This window comes from Drosophila montana, unplaced genomic scaffold (genome assembly GCF_035044405.1).
Source record: "Drosophila montana isolate Dmon_TW-CO22-7 unplaced genomic scaffold, ASM3504440v1 contig_3029_1, whole genome shotgun sequence".
NCBI classification, from domain to species: Eukaryota; Metazoa; Arthropoda; class Insecta; order Diptera; family Drosophilidae; genus Drosophila; species Drosophila montana.
In genome coordinates this window covers 101,483-124,878 of record NW_026997904.1, presented here as the reverse complement: position 1 = coordinate 124,878, position 23,396 = coordinate 101,483, and the positions used below count along the sequence as shown (strand labels likewise).

At 39.2% G+C, this 23,396-nt stretch overlaps 2 protein-coding genes across 11 annotated transcripts; one reads left to right on the top strand and one right to left on the bottom strand.

The window, feature by feature from the left end:
• Positions 1–441: 441 nt before the first annotated feature.
• On the bottom strand, positions 442–18,563 carry Nedd4 (E3 ubiquitin-protein ligase Nedd4). 10 transcript variants are annotated; one of them, XM_064685201.1, is made up of 19 exons: positions 18,384–18,563; positions 17,564–17,751; positions 8,854–8,936; positions 8,693–8,774; positions 7,547–7,585; positions 7,319–7,479; positions 6,654–6,801; positions 6,459–6,583; positions 5,963–6,062; positions 4,461–4,648; positions 4,028–4,256; positions 2,951–3,055; positions 2,551–2,788; positions 2,361–2,485; positions 2,163–2,304; positions 1,945–2,101; positions 1,586–1,879; positions 1,125–1,523; positions 442–1,062 (listed from the first exon to the last, which is right to left on the bottom strand). In XM_064685201.1, the coding sequence occupies exons 2-19, from the start codon at positions 17,726–17,728 to the stop codon at positions 960–962; spliced, it is 2,883 nt and encodes a 960-aa protein (XP_064541271.1). In that variant the 5' UTR covers positions 17,729–17,751; positions 18,384–18,563; the 3' UTR covers positions 442–959. The 10 variants fall into 10 exon arrangements, with proteins under 10 accessions (XP_064541271.1, XP_064541270.1, XP_064541272.1 ...); XM_064685200.1 differs by having other exon boundaries at positions 7,310–7,479; positions 18,384–18,562; XM_064685202.1 differs by having other exon boundaries at positions 4,028–4,217; positions 7,310–7,479; positions 18,384–18,562.
• Positions 18,564–18,856: 293 nt separating this feature from the next.
• On the top strand, positions 18,857–23,212 carry Edc3 (Enhancer of mRNA-decapping protein 3). Its single transcript, XM_064685211.1, has 5 exons — positions 18,857–19,723; positions 19,858–20,820; positions 20,889–21,046; positions 21,114–21,198; positions 21,258–23,212. The coding sequence occupies exons 1-5, from the start codon at positions 19,221–19,223 to the stop codon at positions 21,523–21,525; spliced, it is 1,977 nt and encodes a 658-aa protein (XP_064541281.1). The 5' UTR covers positions 18,857–19,220; the 3' UTR covers positions 21,526–23,212.
• Positions 23,213–23,396: the final 184 nt, after the last annotated feature.

Below are 23,396 nucleotides of genomic sequence, written 5' to 3'. Positions count from 1 at the left end.
GCTTTTATATATATCAATTATTTTGTTTCAATAATAAACATTTGGAATGCATTATATAATTTAAATTTAACAATATACATAAATTTGATTTGCGATTTAGTGGCATTGTTTTTCGTTTTTGTTTTGCAGTTATTTATTTTTTAACTTTATCATTTAAAATTGGAGAGACTTATGCACAGTCAACAACATTTTTAAATACACATACATTTTTAAATAGTTATACAGAATAAAAAAGTTACATATAAATGGTCTTTATCAGATGTGAGTTAGGCAAAACTTTTCTGTCACACATTTGTTATAGACGAATATTGCATAAAAATAACAATTATAAAAAAACTTTATATAAGATATATATTTTCATTTTGTTGTATACTTAGTTGATTCTCTCGACCTGTGTCTGTCTGTGTGTCCAGTTCTCAAAATGAACGCAGGCAATGCATATTTAATTTATTGTGGTTTTATATAGGTTCTCTACTTTATACAATTTTTTTCTTCGGCAAAATGCGAAACACAATACAATTATTTTAGACCCTTCAATTTGTTGTTATGGGCTTGTATAGTCTGCTCCAATAATTTGGACCTTGGGTCTGCCCCTGGAGCGAATGTGTGTGTGTGTGTGTGTGTGTGTGTGTGTGTGTGTATGTGTGTATGTGCTGTGTGTGCTTTCGCCTAGCTAAAAATACATACGAAACAGCACTAAACTAGCAAAAATGATTATAATACAAAAGCAAACGAACAAATAAGTACACGAGTGAGTGGCGGTGGTGTTCCTAGTAATTGCAATGCGGTTGCCCTGTTGCGGTTGCTGCAGTTGTTGTTGCTGTTGCTGTTGCCGTTGTCCTTGCTGTGATGTAGTTTGTCGCCGTTGTTGCTCCTCCTCATATAACTGCTGGACTGTTTGCCACAGCTCGGCACTATCAACCACATTGCCAACGCCGTCGCAGACAGGACCGGTGTTATTAATCAACACCGGCAAATCCTTGGCTGCCCTCAATGGCTTTGATAAGCTTATCCTTCAGCTGCAGATAACCCTCATAGGGTGGCAGGTCCAATCTATTAAAGCTATAAGCACATAAGACATACTTTTAAAAAGCGCACGCATTCAATCGAAACCAAAGTCTTACCAGGTATGTGCACGGGGAAAATTGTTGGGTGTGCCCCACTTTTCAATAGTAAACATTTGTGGACCATTCGATCCGTAGAGCTCCTTGAAACCATTCATGGGCACACGTGATGTTCCCGTCACGAATTGCAACAGGCGAGAGCGCATCTCGTTGGAAAATGACAAAACGGCGCGCCAGAACCATTGGATAATAATGTGATTCATGTGGTAGTCGCCCTTATATAGCGTATTCTCACGCCAATCCTTAACATCAATATTCTGTATGCCGCACATCAGCAGCTCCAGTTCGTGCTCGTCAAAGATTTTGATTAGATTAAGCGGTATAATGGAGCCAAAGCCATCCAAGAACGCAGTCATTTGATCCTTAACGCGCGCCACAAAGCGCCACTCGATGACAAGTCTATAAGATATAAGAATTTTTATATATATGCACATGGAATCGGCTTTAATTTGTGCACTCACTTAATGTATTCATCTTTGTTTTCGTTGGTCACGTCAATATTGGCACCGCCAGGCTTGAGTTCATGCTGACTCTTTTGACCAAACACATCCTCATCCAGACAGAATGTCAGCTCCAGAATGCGCGGGTCGTTCTCTTTAATCCACATCAATGAATTATAGTATTCAGTGTCCACTGATTCCATGTCCTTCAAATCAATTGGCTTTTGCAGCATCATCTTGTAGAAGGGACGTATGAAAAAGGCATCCAACAATTTGCCATGATATACAGCCATGCCAGCTATGCGGCCAATAAACCTAGAAGCAAGTCGAGAACACAATTGATTATAAAGATAAATGTGTCAATTAGAATTGCAACTCACTTGAAATAACTTAAATGCTCCTCGTTGCACAAACCGCTGCCGTTATTGATTTGCAATGTGTAGTTATCCATGGCGGAGTACTCGAAGAGTCCGTAATATGGATTAAACATTTCTTTGGATAGTAAATAGAACCATTCTCTGGCAAGGCCACCATAATCTGTATAGAGAAAGCAGACTCTTAATTATTGATATCTATATTAGTTGTTGAAGTAGCTCACCTAAGCCTGTCTCCCCTTCGAACTCTACCCATAATTTAGTCTTTAGTAAATCGGTTTTCGTCACCGAACTAATAATTCTATACGAGTCCTCCAATATCGACGTACGGCGAATGCGTATTTCAAATTTATTTGGTACATTTGTCTGCAACAAGAATATGAATTAGTTGGTTTTCAATTTGGGACTTGGGTCATGCTTACAGGCTTTCTAATATGACTCTTGAAATACTCGTATTTCTGTTTGTAATCTCGCGAATAGGGCACCGCTTGGCCGGCGATATTTGGATTTGACAAGCGTGGATCCTCCCACTGTGTGGTGCGCGTATCTAGATGAAGATGTGGGTTACAAATTTAGTAAAGTATATAAAATTTATGTCCACTCAATGCTTACTGTGATCTATGTAGAAGACGCGACCGTCCGTATGCACGCGCTCCTCCCAGCCCTCGGGCAAGGGGCCCAGATCGTCCTCGACGCGTCGCGTTTGATTTGGCATCGGACTGGCCCGTCCATTGCGCGGATCAATCCAGGTGGTGCGGCGTGATTCATGGTCTATGAAGAAGGTACGTCCATTGGGTGCCACCTGCATGGACCAACGCGGTGGCAGCGCCTCCTCCTCACTGGCTGCGGTCTGCAAAAGAAAGCATGCGTCAATTAACTTTGCATATATATTTATAAGGGGATTGTTTCCGAAATCAAGTGGTTTATATATATTGTTGGGATTTAAGAGCACATGCATTATCATACGATATAGGTACAAGTTAAATATTTGGAATATGGAATGAAACTTTACTTGATCCGTGGGCACAGCCGCGTTGTCTTCCTCGGAATTGCGTCGTGTGGACGGAGCTGAGATCTCTGAGGGATTGTGGCTGTCTGTGTGATCGGTGTCTTCACTCTAATTTGATATGGATGCAATATGTTTTGTTTATTTTTTTTTTATTGCAATTGGAAGAAACAAAAGAAACGATTCCAAAAATTATAATTAATTTTGGCAAGCTCAACAAAAACAAAAATCAAATAAAGAACGAAGCAGTACACGAACATATATAGTGCAGAGCCAATTAAAGAGACCATTTAAAAGACATAAATAACAGATATATTTCTTCAAGAGACTACAACCAGAAACACAAATTAAAAAGTCAGATGGGCAATGTGCTGAGTGTGTGTGAGAATATTTATAAGATGCATTCGATGAAATTATGTACAAAGTGTGTCATACAGAACCTGGGAGCATTTACAACCTAAATACAAACATGCAAAGGGATATACATAGATAGGAGTATAATAAGCAGCGCTTAAGCTTACCTAGATGTAGTACTAACTATATGCACAACACCTGATCTATATACCTGTACGTTTTCTACAGTTGCTCTTGAGTTTGTTGTCGAAATTTTGAATGTCAAATGTTATATTTTTGCTTTTAGTTTTGTATTTTCCCATTGCTTACCCGAGCCGCGACACGCGACCATTTTAAGCCCATCCAAAAATTTGTCTTCAGTTGAAAGATTTCTGGCAGAATTTTAACTTGTTTTTTGGTTTAAACATGGAAAATTTTGAACTAAAGCGAATGCAATATTTTGGAATTGTACTTTTCTACCATTTTGGTGCTATCTTTGGGTTGGGGCAATTTAATATAAGGACGAAAATAGATGTATATGCAATTTGTCATCAAATATCCTTGACAGCGAAGGCAACAACAACGACGCGAGAAGAGTACCAAATTTTCTGTTTCTGAGACACAAATTTTAGAGGACGAAACACAAACTAAATATGATAGTTAATACTTATGACTGTGTGTGTGTGTAGTGTAGTGTGTGTGATTGTATGCGTGTGAGTGTGTGTACTATGTAGCGCAGTGTATGCTAACCAATTGTCTATTCTGCAACTGGAGTTGGCGTCGTCTCTGCTGCCGGTTGTCCAATTGCTGTCGGCCCAAGCTGCTGTCGTTGGCGCGGCGCGTCAATAGATTCGTTATGGCCCCGTTGACAAGATTGCCAGTTGCGTGGCGCACGGGTCGCAAATCGTTTTGCAGACTGGTCGACGAGATTTCTGGCTCCCTACCAGTGTCGCGATGTTGCAGTGAATTGTAAACAAAACTGAATTTGTAAAGAGTTCAAATGATACGAGTTAAACAGACAGCCACAACGTGGGTGGGGGAAACAAAAGGGTCGGGGAAGGGGCGGGGGCGGGTAGGGTACGATAACCGTAGGCACACGCCATGGAACAGGATGTGGACAAACAGAGGGCGGCACTCTAGGGTTTACGTCTCTTTTTGCTAACACAGAGTTGGGCATATTAACCTGGCATGGTCCACCATTGGGTCGGGTTCTATTTCGGCCTGCTCAACTATTGTATCACAATTGTTGCTGTTGTTGTTGTTGTTGCTGTTAGCTGATGCTTGCGACTGTCTGCGTGAGATTTGTGTTGGTGTCGTGGCTGTGGGCGTTGTATTGTTATTGTCCTCTATACTCAAGAGACTGCGGGTATCCTAAGTGTAGATATACATATATACAGGCATGATAAACATATGCGGAGGATATAGATAGAGAGTGTCTATAAAATGTAAAATGTATGTGCAGAATGATGATAGTTGTGCCGAATTATGGGCTATTCTCAATATATGTTAGTTTAAAGTTGATTCTAAATAATTCAATTATGATCTACTGCTGCTATAGATTATAACCCTAGATAATGTCGGGCCATGAATGCTTAATTGAAATATCATTGCTATTTACAGAGCCTTGCCTAGCCTTGCTTTAGATATCTTGAAAACATATCTTGACTACAAAAACTTCGTTTCCAACTATTTGCTTCTATGGCAGCTACATAATATAGATCTGATCTGATCTGACAGACTTCGATATGTGTATTGCCTATAGCAAAGATACAGATCTACATCTAGTTTGAGAAATATAGCTTATAAAATTAAAGCACTAGACAGACAGAGTTGGGCATATCCAATCGACTGCTTAATGCTGGTCTAGAATATATACGCCCGTGTTTTCTTTACACTTCTCATTACACAACAGAGTTTATGTAGCTTTAAATATAAATATCAACTAGCAGACTACATAAATAGTACGTTAAGTAAATAAATAATGATTGAGAAATTAGCTAGGAAATTAGTCGGAGGTTGCGATTCTAGCGATTGTGACACAGTTCCTAAATATACGTAAATAGACGCCAAGAAACTGTTGGGCATTACAAACAATCGCCTCAGGTACAGATTGTGGTCGAGTATATCACAAGTTTGCGCATTGTCGGACAGTGTTAACTGGCGATCTGTCTCGCTAGCGGCGGCTGATTCAACATCTTCCTCCTGCTCAGCCTCTTCCGGCTGATCATCGTGCACCTCGCCGCAGTGCAGACAATTACTCTGGCTATTTGCCGTGTCAGCAGCTCTCAAATACTCCTCCTCCTCCTCCTCCTCCTCCTGATCGCTGTCAGCGCTACTCTCAGCCTTTGCATTGGCTCGCTGTTTGTTGTTGTTGTTTTGAGTGTATGACAAAGGCTCACAACGTTTATTTTACAGGTGATGTGTAAGGTGAATTGTGTGTGTGTGTGTGTGTTGTGGGTGTGTGTGTGTTGTGGGCGTGTTTGTTTGATAGTTAGAAGTATATAAAGATCATGCATAACAATCGAGTCAATTGTTAGCCGACACATGCAGCACAATATAGTTGTAAATTGGTAGTAATAAAGTAGTAGTTGTTGTTATCTTAGTTGTTATTTTGCATTCGTTAATTAAATCAAATAAAAAATGTCTTTTGTTGGTTGCATTTGAGTAGGACTTGCTTGCACTTACCGGCCCACGTCCCGACTCCGTTTCATCCACACTTATGTGAAAACGTCTTTGGAAATCGGAGGCCAGCTGATCAACGTTTTGGCTATTGTTGCTATTCAAGCTGCAAAGATTATTAAGAATTAGATGTCGATTTCATAGAACTCTTAACTAATTGTGAAAGTCCAGTCCGAAAGGAAATACTGTGAATAATCAAATATAATTATTATCGACAGAGCATCTAAAACGTATAAAACATATCTCAAATTTCACAAAGATCTTGAAAAATGAGTTAAATATAATCGAATGGTGAGCAGAAAAGTTCAATACAATAGTTTTTTCACACTTTTGGGTGGAGCTTTTCCAGAACCTCCTCCAAACGTGCACCCTTAACACATAAGTTCACTGCAGTCTACATTTCAGCTTCCTAAATGCGTCCAGTTCGTGCTGTGCATTGATCAATCAATCAGTCAGTCAGCTCAGTTGTCTGGGTGTCGCTAGATAGATAGGTTACACTCACATGGTTGGCCTCTCCCATTGCGTCGTGCGCGCCGTATGATTCACATAGTATGTGCGTCCATTTGCGTCCTGTCGCTCCTCCCAGCCGGCGGGCAAGGCATCCGTGCCGCCGCTAGGAAATGGATGCTAATAGGGTAAAAGCAAAAAGCCAAGTTAGTTAATGGTAGCTAGAGCTGGATGAAGGTTGTTTATTTACCGGCTGTGCTGATTGCTCGCCGGCATTTGTAGCCTCGACATGCTCCCATTCGCCGTCGCTGTTGTTGCTCGAGGGTTCGCTCTGTTCGCGTGTCTCGCGTATGAAGGCATGATATATCTCCAGGGTGCCCTTGATGCGTGATTTGGCGCTATATTTGCATAGATATATAGAGACATAAATATATACATATAGTTAAATAGAGCACTGAATGAATGTTAATGCACATAAAGCTGCTGAAGGCCAGCAAATCGACAATACAGATACAGATACAGATACAGATACACTCTACACACACACTCACATATTTACAAATAATAATAATATTCCAAAACCATAAACAAATATACACAAAGCGCTGTCTAAACATTTAACTAAAAAGCAAATGAGAATAATTTAGAGACGAGTTTCTAGTGCGGTATTCGAGATATCTGAAGAAGCAATACGAAATGCAACATCAAATTATATATGAATCTATAGATAGCTTAGTTTAGGTTATTTTTGATATAAATTCTTTGGTTTTTGTCTTTTGCTATTTTACAATTTAGTTTGGTTTTTCTTTTACTTTGATAGGTTACTAGTTATATATTGATTATGCTGTAGTCTAAATGAACTGAAATTAAATAAAGGAAATCAAACTGCAACTCAAATAAACATACCCTACTGACCTGCGCGGACGCAGCGTATAACTCTGTGAACCAATCGTTCGGCCCTCCTGCTCCGTGGGCAGATTCACCAGCGTCAGCTCGACCATGCCCAGGAAATCATCGCGTGTCAAGCGATTCTCGTCGAATACTTGAAACACCAGCTTGTGCTCAGACGGTTTAACCTACACGAATTACAATTTTCAAATTCAATTTTACTGCATTTAAACATGGATTCTGGATGCTGCTTACCCTGAATATGAACTCCTCATTCCAGGATGGATTCAGTGTCTGTTGGGATTTTCATCGAAATGTTAATTAACAAGTGAACGTTCTCTAGTCGGAAATGTCCGACTAGCAAATTCCTAGAACCCAGCAACGAGCTGCCGTTGCAACCAATTCCAACTGTTGTCCAAAAGGCTTTTGCGCTTTATATTTTGGGCAGATTATAGGGGCAGGTATTCAATGAAATACTCGTTATCTGCATATACTGTTTACGAGAGTCTAAATAACATATTTTGTGTATCTAGCTCGAATAATCTTCGAGTTTTGCTTAGAAAGGGAGGTCTCAAAATCGATATTTATCGATATTGTGCTTAGAACACCTTATTTTAAAATCGATATTTATCGTTTTAACGGAAATGGAGCTCGGTTATTTATACGAAAAAGTATATATTAAACTTAAGTGAGTAGTTGCCGAGATCAAGAGGAAATAAGAGTTTTATCAATCGATGTTTATCGATTAATAGAAATGGAACCAGGTAAGTTATACGAGAATGTATATTTTACAACTTGTATAATTGCTGGGATAAAGAGGGAACAAGACTTTATCAATCTAACTGATTCGAAATGCAATTTGAATTTGATTAGAACTAGTAGCACTTATCGATTCAAATCCAGTTCGTAGTTTGTACACATATAAAATAACTGTATATTCTATACGAGAGCCTATATACCAACTTCTGTGTGACTAGCTCTTGTAATCTTCCAGTTATGCTTAGGAAACCTTGTTCGATCGATATTTATCGATTTTAACGAAATGGGTCTAGCTATTTATACGAGAATGCACAATTTGGACTTCAAGCGTTCAGCTTTTGTTATTGTCGAGATCTAGAGGAAAAAAGGGTTTTTATCAATCTAACCGGCTCGAACCGGAATTTCAATTTGATTAGAACCAGCATTTGCCAGTTCAGTTCAGTTTTCTCAGCAAAACCCCCGTTAGAGAGTGACATGTACATTTCTCAAGACATTATTACTCATTCCCAGCATTTTCACAAATATTTACGCCGGACTTTGGCAAGAAAATTACGAGCAATAATGGAGGTGCATGACTGACGCCGATAAGATAAAGCAACTAATCGCAGCCCCCACAGCTAGTCTCGCGGCATTTGTAATTACCTTCTTTTTGGTTTTAGTTAAAACCGAGTCAATATTAATATCACCGTTGATTGTATTCAAATCGATTCTGACATACGGATCACTGGAAAATATCAGAGATAGAGACGTGTTAAATTAATTGTAGCAAATGGGGGGGAGGGGGGAGTCTAGACCAGACTTACCTGGCGCCAAAAATGTCCTTCTTGGCCAAGGACTTGCCGCTGAGCACAACTATGCGCAGGTGACACGAGTCCCCAGTGTCGTTCTGTAATGAAAAGAAAGCAGAATGGCAAATGTGAAAAAGTTAAGAGAATGCTTAAACAATTTGAGACAGCGCCAGCCAAGACAGCCGCGTGTGCAACAAATGAGCCACTTCTGCTTGCCACATGCAACCGATATCAAAGCGACAAAAAACTCACAAAATGCCAGACACCTACTGTATTTATATATACATTTATTCATGTATGATATTTGCATATGGGTACTATATATATAAAACACGAGCATATGCTTGTGTTTAAGCTCGACTATAAGCTGCGTATACTTAATGCCAGTGATTGCGCATACGCCACGTTGCTGCCTCGCCTAATTTATGCACTTCAATGCTGAAATAGAAGATGTTGTGTGCGTGCGTGCGTGCGTGTGTATTCCTCTTGTCCTTGACCCAAGCACAAGGCCACCAAGGGAGTCTCTCTCACTCGCATGCTAATTATGTGCAGTACTTGGCCATACAATTAGAGTTAAATACCCATTTTATAGTTGTCACATAAGTTTTTAATAACACGACTTTAAAGTCAAGTTTTAGTGTTAATTAATTTCCCTTTAATGAGTTTTCAAACATTACCCAAGGCTTAAAGCGAAGGAATACTCTTAGATCGCATAAAGACATATTATAGACATATTCTTTTTCGAGTCGGAAGTGCCCGACTAGGGGATACCTTGAACCTTTTTCGCTGGGCGGGGGTTAGCTTTAGAAGAATGAAGAATACTTAATCTGTATATACTATTCTGTATGTCAAATTTTGGGACTCTAGCCATTAAAACTAAAGAGATTAGCTCAAAATCGAGATCGATATCGATTTAATCGATTGCTTGGAAACGGGGACAGTTGTTGATAATCGGAAAGTAAATATCAAGTCTTTAGCTCTTATAGCTTCTGAGATACGGCTATTTATTCTGGCCAAGAATATATGTACTTATAGGGTCGGAAGATGCTTCTTTCCGCCTGTTACATACATTTGCACAAAGTCATTATACTCTCTTTACCCATTTTCAATGTATCCAGGGAATGAAAATTAAATAATCAAACTTATTTTCAATTTCTTTGATAAGTATACACACATTTTAATGTCAATTTGAATCCCTGTGAACTTTCTGCAGTTCGAAGAGAATACAAACAAGTTGTTTGAAGAATAAAGTTCTCGTTGACGCAATCTAAAGCAGCTTGTGGTGAAATTACAAGTAAATACAAGTATATACAAGTTTATACATATATAACTAACTACAAATATGTGTTACAACAGCTCGAGACTGGAGAGGGACTGGCTGAGGGTATCTCCCAATCCGGTTTTTCCGTTTGGAGCTCTCTGATTATTGTTTCAAAACATTTGAATTATTTCTATAATATTTTATTTATATCTATAATATGTACAATAGTGTCAACGTTGGGGCTCGCGCACATTTTCCGCTTTCATAGGCGAATGCATTTTGCAGAAAACTATGACACGTTTTCCATGAACTTGTTATATTGATTTTCAGCGGGGTTTCCATCTTGGAATGCCTGCGGTTTCTGTCCGCTGTCTGCCGAACTGGCAACTGCCAACTGCCGAACTGCTGACTGTTGCAGTTTGTACAGCATTGGTATTTCGAATAGCTGCAGCAAAAGGCATATTACTTTTGAGTACAGGTTATTCTGGGCCTGCTCTGTAAGCGTGTCAATGACGAGTACGCAACAGAATTGTGGCCGGCCAGCTTGGCAACTGAAATATACATCGGCTACTCGTTGAGCCCACCCCAAAGACCCGATTATACCAGTCAATCAGTCAATCAATCAATCAATCAACAACAGCTACAGCCCGCCCCGCTTGCTTCAGAGCAAAACCCATGCCCAAACCCTTCTTTGGCGCCGTGACACTAAGCCCCAAGTTTAATTGATTTTTAGCCATTAAATCTCTGGTGGTGATGCATTGTCCCACTATGCAGCAGACAGCTGTCCGGGGAAACGAGCTAATCACAATTAACTGCCTTATAGCATTATATATATATTCAAATCTTGAGCAACAAACGATAAAACATGCTTATCTATATATCTAGAGAGTTCTTTTTTGCTGTGCCGAAACACAAGGAACATGTACATTATTTTTGTTTCAGGGTTGGATTTTTGAATAAGCTCAATTAAAAATTATCAATTCGGTTCGGTTTACGCTGTGAACCAACTCCCTGTCTGCAGGTCCAGCTTGTAAAGTCAGTTTATCACAACTATGATCCCAGATAGAGCTACAAATCTTGTTTTATCGTATATTTTCAACATATATATTTTCATATATATTTGTTTTCTACATTTTATTGAAACACTTTCTTTACCAAATTATAATTGCGCGCCGGTCTACTGAAAATATGGCAAGCCTTAAATATTTTCATATACCAAAGACGCGCTAAATTTAATATAAATCCAAAATTGGCAACAGCCAAATAATGCTTGGATATAGATTGGGGACTCAGTTTAAAAGTTGTTTAAACAGTGGTTGAATAAATATAGTGCAATTCAGATATCCGTTTGACTGATATTATAGCAAATGGCTTGGTTTAAGCTTCGGGTTTGGTGTCGAATGCAAATCGACTCGGCTTAAAGCCCGTTGCAACCAGTTGCTTTTGGGTATAAAAATTCGAAGAGGATTCTTATATATTAGCATTAAATAATAAATATTTATTACTCAATGAATATTAGCAAGCATCTCATAAAAAAAACAATACAGAAATCGTAATTGTTCGCCTCTTTATACACATTATTTAAAATAGAAATATCTTTTTTATATGTCATCATATGTTCATCAAATTTAATGAAGGTTCGCATGAGAATAACTTTTAAAATATGTGAAGTTTATCATAGAAGAGAAGATGGATATTCAGATAGATAGGTAGCTAGATGGATATATAGATGGATAGATACAAAGATAGATAGGTAGATAGATAGATAGATAGATATATATCTAGATAGATATACATTTACCATAAGAATCTTAACTCTTTATGGATTCAAATAGGTAAACATAGTATTCGCCTACCCCAAAGCGATTATCAGAGTGAAGTTTTGGTTATCAAATCAGATTCCTCAGCATGTGAGCCAGCGTAGCGCCTACAGCTTTTTATTTTTGCTGAATAATTACAGACCAAAATATATGTATGAATAATCAATTTCTTGTGATAAGGTTGTTAAATTTAAAGTCGAACAGCCGGACGGAAATGTGATTTTTATCTACATCCATTATATAATGCCAGAAGACTTTGTAACTGCCGTTGACTACGTAAATACGTAAATACGCAAAAACAAGACCAGCTTTTAACTCCAGAGCGCATGGAAAAATATGATTATAGCCCATAAGCTTAGTCAAACACCATTAACTAAATTGATTAAATTGATTTTTCTACTCCATTTCTTTTTTGCACTCATCTAAATGTCACTGAAAATTCATTACACAAATTGAGCTGACGTCGCATATGAGTTCAGCAGAGTTTTCCCCCTTTGATGGATTGCCCAGTGCAGATGGATTCAGATGAATTCATTTGTGGCATAAGCATGTATTTTGATTAGGAACAAAACACATTTCTAGTTAACGAGTAATTAACAATTATAAATGGACAGAAAACTAGCATCTGTAATTTCGAATTGACGAATGGTTTTTCGTTCCATAATGCACAAGCGAATACGTTTTATAGAGTTTATTTGAAATTTTTGTTGTCGCTATATTGACAAGTATTGCTACTTTATCGCATGATCAAGTTAGAGAGCGGAAGAAATATATAATAAGAGTTTCTCCTTCATCACTAAAACAAAAACATACAAAAATCTGTTGAGCTGGGCGTGACGTTACCGCTAACTAACACATAAAATATAACAGCGCTCGTCTATGCGATTCTCAACGATTCAAATAATGATGACAGATTTAAATGTGTTATAAGGAAATTAGTTAGTGAGTGAGTCTTAATGAATTAGCAAGCAATAGTGTGGGTGAAGAGGAAAAAGGGAGAGAGCGGAAGATAGGCTCTCAGTGAGAGTGGGAGAGAGAGAGAGTAAGCGTGAGAGTTAGGGAGAGAGCGTGAGAGAATTAAAGAGGTTAAGAGAGTCGGAGACAGCCGAAGGCATATATTTTGTCAGGGAGAGAGAAAACTATTCAAGAAAAGCCCAAGTCTATGAGTAAGAAGCCCTTCTCTATTGTCTAATAAGATAGTTTACTGCAAATAATATCTCTATGATGAAATTATTACTTGAATTCACGATCTTCGTTTACATACATTTCCACAACTTTAGCGGATACAGAGAGTACTTTGAGGCAGCACTGATTGCAGTTTGAGAGAAAGGGGGAGAGAGAGAGAGAGAGCCTGCGATCACACTTACTTCACTGTTATTAAAGCCATGTATTTGGCCATCTTCACCATTGCTTGTGGTTGTTGTTGACTCGGCCATTTTTGTTATATTTTGTTTACGTTGTCTTTATAATCCACGGAGAGTGTTAATTATTGCACGCCTATTAACTAAAAAAGCAATAAACATTGAGGGTTATCAGCGATTGGATTTAACTGCATTGAACGAGATTCGCCAAAACAATTCAATTTTGGCGCAAAAACTTTTATTTCTATGCCTTTTCGGAGTCTTTTGCAATGCGCCTTTATTTATTTGCAGAACGGAACAGGTTTTCACCACAGATTGAGTATTTTTGTTATTTATATGTATATTATATAGTTCGGGTGCTCTCGGTTTTATTTATAATTGTTGCGGGTTTCTTCTTGTATACAAAATTAGGTCTGCATCAAACTGAAACATACTAAAATGTAAAAGTTTTTGGCATATGTATGTGTCTGTGCATGTGTATGACTAATCAGAGCCCAAAAGAGCAAACGCATACAATTCGCGGCGGGGAGAGCGGCAGCGGGAGCCACAATAATGCGCGATGGCGAATCTTGTTTTCACATTGCGACGTTGATTCTTAGCTCACGACAACGGCAGCCAGCAAAAGGCTGGACTGACTGTTGCTTTTATGTACACATATATACATATGTATGTACGTTTTATATAATTAACACATTTTCACAGAATTGTGTACAATACTATTTCGAAACGCACGCGGCGTTTATATTTTTATATTTTTTTTGTTATATGTGTGTACATAATTCAATTATTCATTTATTTATCTCTCATTAACAGCCGAAGCGCAAAGGCAACGATAGTATTAATAATAATAAACAACAAAAACAAGCAGAACAACACAACACACCAACACTATTGCAGAAACATGTTCTTTTCCACTTTCTTGTGATTGTATTTGTATGGCGACAGCACCAAAAAGAAGCAGCAACAACAACAACAACACGACAGTTGCCGCTGCCTGTAACGGGAGCTCTCGCGTTCTAAGCTAAACTAAAAATAGTGCTCCAAAACAGTGTGGCCAAACGGTTAAAGCTAATAAATGCTAAGCGAGCAATGAGATGCGCTCCAAAAAGCTTTTGTGCGGCCGCTCTTAATGGTGTGACCAAAATGCGGCTAAATAAATTGGATATATTTTCAGAAAATGAGCAGCACACATGTAATTGTAAGTACATAAACAAACAAAAACAATTAAATAATAAACGCAATAATAAACAAACGCATATGCAAACAGTGTGTCCACATTGTGCAAAGTGTCGTCTGCAGTATTTTCCCCACTCCAAGGGCAAAGCTTTGTGTGCGCGCGAGCTTTTCAAAACAGGCAGCGCAGCTCACGAGTCGCTGGCAGCTGCTGCGCGAATAAGCGACAAAGCAAACAAAACAAAAACAGATGATTTGAAGTAAATAGCTGCGGGTTGATGGTTTTGGTGTGAGTGCGAGTGTGTGTGTGAGAGGGAGATGTGAATGAAGTACCGTATTTAAAACTTCGCCCACGCAAAAAACAACTAAAAGCCAAATATGCGTCAACAAATTAGAATTAACATTTGTTTGCAACCGGCTTACGTCAAGCATTAGTTTTCTATATTTAAATAAGTAGATGCACGATAAGCACCGCATTAATGGACTTGTACGTACCCACCGGCAACTATGTATGTATGTGTCTGTGACGTTGACGGGCGTGTCTATGACTGTGACGCAATTATCTAGACTGCGAGTACAAAACTCTCACTATTACAATTGCAAGCGCTTGGATGAAAAATAAAAATCAAAAAGCTCGTCCCGCACGCTCACGCTCAGCAGAAAAACGCGCTAACTGCAGCTTGTTAAGTTTTGGAGGGCGACGGTCTCGCCCGCCGCTTGCGGTTAACACAAACTCACTAATGAAGATAAAAGCAGCTGCCCGACTAACTGGCAGCGTGTTAAATGAGTTAAACAAATACAGTGAACGCTCCCGCGAGTGAACATCTACCATTCACATCTATTTTGTGGTCCACTTAACATATATTTTATGAATAGAACAAAAGACCGTTTGCTCACTTATTCTTTTCTATATTTTAACATATTCCTATGTATGTTTATGCTCTTCACAGGTAACTGTCTGTTAGCAGAGTCTTCACTGTAACTTAAAGTCGCTCAATTCATTTCATTGAGAGCTCAAATTACGCACATTCAAGTGCCATTCAAGACAGACAATTGCTGTTTATAAATTCAATTAGCAAATTAATTTGCAAACCTAACAAAAATAAGCACTAAGACTTTGCTTTTAAGTGGGTTTTTTATTGTTTGTTTTCAACGCGTCAATGTTTATTATTGTTATGAGGCAGCATTTTCTAGTTGTTTGTTTATAGAGGAAAAGCGCAAAAGTGCGAATTTCCAGGCACATTTTCAATGGAGACGTGCGTGCTAGCATTACAGCAACCCCCAGAACCTAGAAACGTGCCTTTTAAAGATCTCTGGAATTTGATAATTACACTCAACGCTTATCATGCACAAGACCTTATCTCAGGCCACGAAAGAACACATACAAATGCTTAACTGCCTGCAAGTTGCTAAAGGTTGAGAATGTTGTTATTTTGTGGAATATAAAGCATTTTGATTTGCAATAAAAAACCAAAAATCTAATTTCGAAATTGTCATCTACATGTGTATATTCATATATGCGAGCATGTGTTATGTTTACATAAGCCAAGAGTTTATTCCACTTTTATGATATCTAACCCCGCTGCGGTGCAAATTTAGCAAAATGAAACCTATTTTTAAATATCACCCTACTACGCGATTCTCATGAAATCAAGTAAGCCTTATAGGTTTTCATAATATGTTTATAAGTTTGTTGGTAATCTTATCAACCTCACTATTGTGTGTGAATGGGTATGATGTATGTGTGTATGAATGGAGGTGTGTATGTATGTATGTGGTTTTGTGTGTATTGCTGCATTTGTGCATCATTCATGATTCTCATGAATCCAAGTAAGTCTTGCTGGGTGTTTCAATCTTTGCTCATAAATGTTATATTAATATGCGGTTTTGGTGTTGTATGCGTGTACGTATGTATGTATGTACTAGCAAATAATTGTAAATAAAGTATAGATTCTATACAAATCTTATAATACTGAGCTTAAATGGAACAAGGTATATAATAATACAGTTATTTGGTACGAAGGCTTATAAGTATTATGTATGTGTGTGTTGCATGTATGTGTGCGTATATATGTGTTTGTGTGTGGGAGTGTGTGTGTTAGGGTATGCATACAGTTATAAATATATGTATGCATGCACGTTTGTTTTTTAATGCCAAACGCAGACCAAGCTTATTTGTCGCTGTGCTGCAGATTTAAATAAAACGAATTTCTACCAAGTGCTCTCCTCCTCGATTCTCATAAATTCAAGTAGGCCTTGCTGAAATTCAACAAGGCAGGAAACGTGGGCTCCAACAGCCTATGGAGGAGCAACTTGTGGCGGTGGAGCAGGAGGAGGTAGAGCGGGTATGTAGATATGTATGTAGATGTAGATATATATATATATATATTTGTATGTATATATGTATGTATGTGTGTGTATGTATGTATGTGTGTGTATGTACGTGTATGTATGTGTGTGTATGTATGTATGTACATATGTATGTATGTATGTACATATGTATGCATGTATGTACACATGTATGTATGTATGTACACATGTATGTATTTATGTACATATGTATGTATGTGTGCATGTATGTAGGTATCCGAACATGTATTCATGCATGTACGCATGCATGCATGTTTACATATATGCAAAACAAAGCATGCATATATGCACATGTGTATGCACGTATGTGTATGTTCTCTTATAGCAAACGCTGTTCAAGTTTACAGCTGAGTGTTGCATTAACAAATTGTGTGACCAATCTAATAGTAATTATCTCTATTTATTCCCTACTCTAATTTACTCTACCTCTTTCCCATTTTTTTTTCTTCGCCTCATTTAAAACATTTGGGAAAACCGCACTTTCTTACTTTTAAATGTATTTAAAAACATCAACAAGTAATTTCGCATTAATGCGAGTCACAGATGTTTTTAGGGTTGATTTTCATAGTCTGGAGAGATTAGATTGACTGTGAAAACACCGTAAAAATAAATATGCATATATGTATATGTGTGTGTGTGTGTCAGCACTAAATAAAGCACAAAAATAAAAAAAACGCTGATAAGCAGCGAAGTTCCCACTTGCAGCCCAAAATTGACCTCCCCCTGCAGCCGCTACTCACCACAGCTGCCAACGATCTGCGTGGCGTGTGTCCGTTGTTGTAATCCAGGCGCTGCTGCTGCGATTGCTGTTGTCCCGCGACAGAGGCGGCGCGTCGCCGTGGCGGCGGGCGTGGCACATCGGCCGTTGACGAGGACGCGGTCACAACGCTGCTGCGTGCCGACATTGTGTAAGGCCTACGATCTGCAGCTGCAATAACAAAACGACAAAAAAACAATGAAAGAGACAGCAATAAAACGATCGAGAGAGAGAGACAAAGAGACAACGGAAGTGCATCTTTAATGAAAAGCACACAAAAGTGCTTAAACAATAACAATAGCAAGAGGTGCGAATAAATGCAAGCTGCTGCATAGCAAGGCCAAAGAAACAGTAGACAACAAAGGCGTACAACGAACGGTACTTGTAAGGTACACAAACACATACACACACACACACAGGGGCAGGTGTCTATGTATGTGCGCATAGAATTCATATGACCAGCAAAGCATAAAGCCAAGTAATTATCCAAGCGCAAAGGGTTCAACGCCGTGTCGACCTGGCCGGCTTCCGTCATGGCACCAAAGTCCTAAACTTATTCTATTTTACTTAATCTTAAAAGTTAAACACACAGATACGGACGCACACACACACACACAGTCATACACACTGATTGCCGCGCTTACTTGCACAGTAATTTCGCTTGATTTATGCTATATTTTTAACTAAATTGTTCTACTATAAATGTGAGCATGTATTTGTGCAATTTATGAATGCATGCACATATAGGTAGGTGCATATGTGTGCGTGTGCGCTGATACTTGAGGAAAACTCATCTCACGTACATCTTTTTGCACTGCCAACTACACGATACGCTTCGGTTTCGTTTTATTCGCGTGTCAACACTAAATCGCGCTTACATCTTCCGTTTTACATATAGATAAATTGATTGTTTATTTTTTTCACACAAATATTACAACAATTTTTGAACTTTCACAGCTTAACACGCCCGACAAAATCCGACAACTAACTAATTCCGATATGTCTGTTGATATCTTTCCGGCGCAACTCTGCGGCCAGAGTAGAGCAATACAATTTACTAGAAGCAGTGTTGTTAAATGCTTTTTAAAATTTAAAAGTATAGTTTTATAAATCAACAAGTAGCCAAAACCATTGTTTTGTTTGCAAAGTCTGCCAACAATAGAAATCTTAATTAATTTTAAATAAAGATGACCAGTCTTTCCCGCTTCTGCAAATAAATACTAGAGGTAACAGTGACAGCGTGACTCAGAAACAGTTACCACGATATTCGCTTATGTCTCTGATTTTCTGCATGCAAATATCGCCCGTCACTAACGAAAACGTAAATGCGAAAGGCAGTGAAAAATTTAAACGAAACAACACAAATTCTTGTAAATTCAATGGAGTATTAAATTTTAAAGGTCATTTCATGTAAACTAAACAAATCCAAATAACCCTAGCACATTTTGCATTAATAAAATCAAGTCGTTTACGTTCCCAATTTACGTGCGTGCATTAGTGCGTGGTAATTGCGTATTAAACAACAACAGCAACAGCAGCTCGAAAACAAACTGCTAACGCTGGCAAAAAACTGAAGCCCAAAAGTGAAACTAAAAACGAAAAAAATAAACATTTTTGTGTGGTCGACGATTAGTTCTTACATGGGTTTAACAGATCAAGATTGGATTGGTAGTGCGGTCAGCCTGACCTGCGACGACGAGCTGGGCGTGTTTCAGGGCCTGATTAAGAAGATTTCAGCCGACGAGATAACAATTGTGCGCGCCTTTCGCAACGGTGTCCCCTTGCGCAAACAGAACGCGGAGGTTGTGCTGCGCTGTGCCGATATCAAGAGCATCAATCTAATCGAGCCTGTGAAGGACGCCGAGACGACGACGCCGACGGTGATCAACAAGCCGACGCCTGTGAAGTTGCCGCATTTCTCCAACATTCTTGGCAAGCAGCAGCAGCTGCAGCATCAACAACAACAGCAGCTGTATCTGGAGCGCGAACAGGAGCTGCCTGCGACGCCCAGAGCCAAGGCGAATGGACATGGCAACTTGGGCAGAAACGGAGCAACTGCAGCTGGCAGCAAATCGGCGCTAAGCGATAAAATGCAGCAACTGATGCTCATCACGAATACGAATGGCGCTAATGGAGTGCGCAGGTAAGTAAGGATACAGATGGGAGCACAAGATTGCCATGTGGGTGGGTATTTCACATCCGGTTATAGGGTGTCTTCTATTCCGGCTTACTTTCCAAACAAACGAGCTAATTTATTGTTTGTGCTTGCCTATGCAGAACACCGCAGAGCTCACGTGCATCCAGTGCACAGCAGCCGATGGCGACGACGCCTAACAGCGTGGCCGCCTTTTTTGGCAACATGATTCCGGCCAAGGTGGAGGTAAAGCTGGGCAGCACGGTCTACAATGCAGCAGCAGGCAGCGGCGGCAACAACTTGGAGAGCTACTGCAGCAGCAGCGCCGATGGCAGCTGCGGCAGCGCCGAAGTACCTGGCGGCAGCAGACCCATTGACATCGTAAGCAAAAGCAATGGCAACACCAATGGTGGTTTCTATGCCCAGGCGGCAGCCAGCCTCGGCAATGGCAATGGCAAGCGCAATGGCAACGGCGGCAGCTTCAACTCGAACTCTTTTAATGCGAATAGCAATGGCAACGGACATGCAAATGGCAATGGGAATGGAAATGGCAACGGCAAGAACAAGGGGCGTAATCGGGTGCGCCGCGAGAGCAGCATGCGGCAGCAGCAGCAGCAAACGTTTGGCAGCGAGGCCGATGATCCGCTGCTGAACGAGGAGTTTGACTTTGAGGGCAACCTGGCGCTGTTTGACAAACAGGCCATCTGGGATGATATCGAGTCGACGCACCAAAAGCCGGACGTTGTGCGCCATGCGGTCCATGTGCAGAAGCAGCAGCAGCAGGAGAAAAAGTATCGTCACGATGAGAACATTTTGGCCAGCAAGCCGTTGCAGTTGCGCCAGATCGAGAGCATTTTTGATGGCAGCCAGGATTTTGTAACGGACGATGGCCTTATTATACCCACCATTCCGGCATATGTGCGCAACCGGATCGAGATGAGCGCCGAAAAGGCGGGCTTGTCGCTGCAGCGACAAATTGATATGTTGGCGCGGGGTGCCAGCGATTTGGCCATAACACTGCTGGGCGGCGCAAGACGCTTGACGCCAGCGAATAATCATCAGTGGCCAAAAATAGTCATCATATGCGATGGCGTTAACACCATGAGGTGGGTTGTCTGCTGCCTACGCTTGCTTAATATGCACCTGTTCTACATTTGATTTCATTTGCCCACAGAACAATAAACATTGGCGCCACTACAGGTCGCCTTTTGGCCTCGCATGGCCTGACCGTGCTGCTCTACGTGGAGCAGGTGCAGCTCATTGAAAAGAACAGCAGCTTGGATGTGGCCCTCTTCAAGGCTACCGATAATACCATAGTACATTCGGTGGACGGTACGTAAAGCCTAGTCAACCAATTTATTCAACTCTCTATAAACTTGGTTAAATATTTATCTTGCAGCTATGCCCACGCCTGATCTTGTGATAGTATCGACAAATACCGTTAATCTATCGGATGCAATTAAGCAATGGTTGAGCGTCAATCGGTAGGTAGCTTCTCTTAGCTTTATAAACGAGTGTATTAACCAATTCAATTTACTTGTAGCGCATCGGTGCTGGCCGTGGACCCGCCACCGTGTGGCATTAAGGAGGTTGCTATCAAGTACTCAATATTACCCATTCTACCATTGATCCAAGATCCAAGCACTTCGGCTGCTGCTGCTGCAGCAACAGCCAAAACATCAACGAATAATTGTGGCAAACTGTATTTATGTAATTTAGGTATACCAGATAAATTTTATCGTGATTGTGGCATTAAGTACAAAAGTCCCTATGGACATAAATATGTGATACCGATTCACTCAAAGGACTGAAACAACGACAACAACAGCACACACACACAAACAAAACAAACAAAACAAACAACAACAACAATAAAAACAATCTTCAGCATCAGACAGCAATAAACCAATCATAATCAGCAACAAAAAACACTCAAACACACACACACACACATGTGATGATCATCAAAGTCCTGTTTCCTGTGAATCTAGCTAGCTCTTAGAAGTCTCTCATATATAACTCACATTATACATTTAATATTAAGTTTAAGCACATAGTTTATTCCTAAATTCGATTATTGATCCTCCATTAAGAGCTGCCCTAGCCTAGTGCCGAACTACATTCATAATTCTATATTTATATTTTTTTGATGTTGTACAAACCCTTAAAGCTAGTCCAGCATAATTCATTTTGTCTTGGCGTTCGCTTAAGGTTGTCAAATTGTTTTTAGAGCCACATTCTTGCATATTTGATGCTCTCCCACCCGCAACTACCCTATAAACGAGACTATAGCTTTACAAATATTTTATATGCACTGGACAAAAAGAACCCTACCCAAAAAAAAAACAAAACAAAAAAACAAATAAAAGAAAAAGAACCTTAACTGGTCTTCGGAGCAACTTTCAAATATGCATTCAACAAATGATTGTAAATAATTGTATATTTGCATAATTGTTTGTATATGTATATGGAGAAAACTCAATTGAATTAATTTTGTGAGATTGAGCGAAGTATACGCAATACATGCCAAATTAAATGTCTACTTTTTAAGCATAAAATCAACAACTATTATATGGTAATTTCATAAACAATACAAATACAACAATTACAAATCAGAGATCAATAAGTTAGTTTCGTAAGCTTAAGGTGTTTAACAACAAGAAATCAACAACAACAACAACTTTAACCTGTATTTAGAGATAATTTTTAAGCAAATTGTAAGCTGTAAAATCGAAAAACCCTATTTTGTACTCCCATCGAATACTGAAAAAAATCCCAGAATACTTCTAAATGTATCGCGATGAGTTTTATAAAACCAAATCTGAATAAGTACTATATCAAAATCCAATCAAATAGCGAAAATGTTAGCCGTTGCAAACTCAATATCGCAACAAAAAACCTTAACTAATTGTTGTAAAAATATTATAATGTAGATTCTAAATTTCAATTGTTGATGATCAGCCTGCGAATTTGTTTCGTACTTTAAACAAAACAAATCGGAAGAGATAAGAAAAACTTGTAACAAACGGTTTAATGCGCTTTTCTCAAGCGGAAAAGCCTCTTTGACTGTTTTGGAGTTAGGAGTAGGAAAGTTGACCGGACGCTGAAGTGATGTTAGATGGATCAGAGGTTGAGAAGGTTATTTTCAACAACAATAATAAACAATATCACACACACACACACACATGCATGCACACACGAACACACACACACACACATGCATGCACACACGAACACACACACACACACATAACAAGAACCACAGACTTTGATAAATGCTTTAAAAATTGTAAATTTAAAAAACTATTTTCGGTCCAATTGTATAAAACATAATTTTAATACGCCAAAAAAAAAAGAAACGAAAATTTGCCGACAAATCAAAAAAACATATAAACACAAGTTAACTAAAAGAACAAAAGAAAAACAACAAAAATCCTTTACAACAACAATATTAAAGAAACAAAAACACCGAAAAAGCCTTCTCATGGAAAACAGAAATCCAATTGTGTTCTTATTTAAAAAAGGAGCTGTTCACCCCAGGATAAAAACCACAACAAATATACTCTGGCATGCACGCTGTACTCTTTTCCTGGCTTGACGCTTGCAATTCTCAACTAGTTAAAGCTTTGTAAGAGGGACAAGCTGTAAGCAATCTGCTGATTACATAACCGGGAGGTAATTT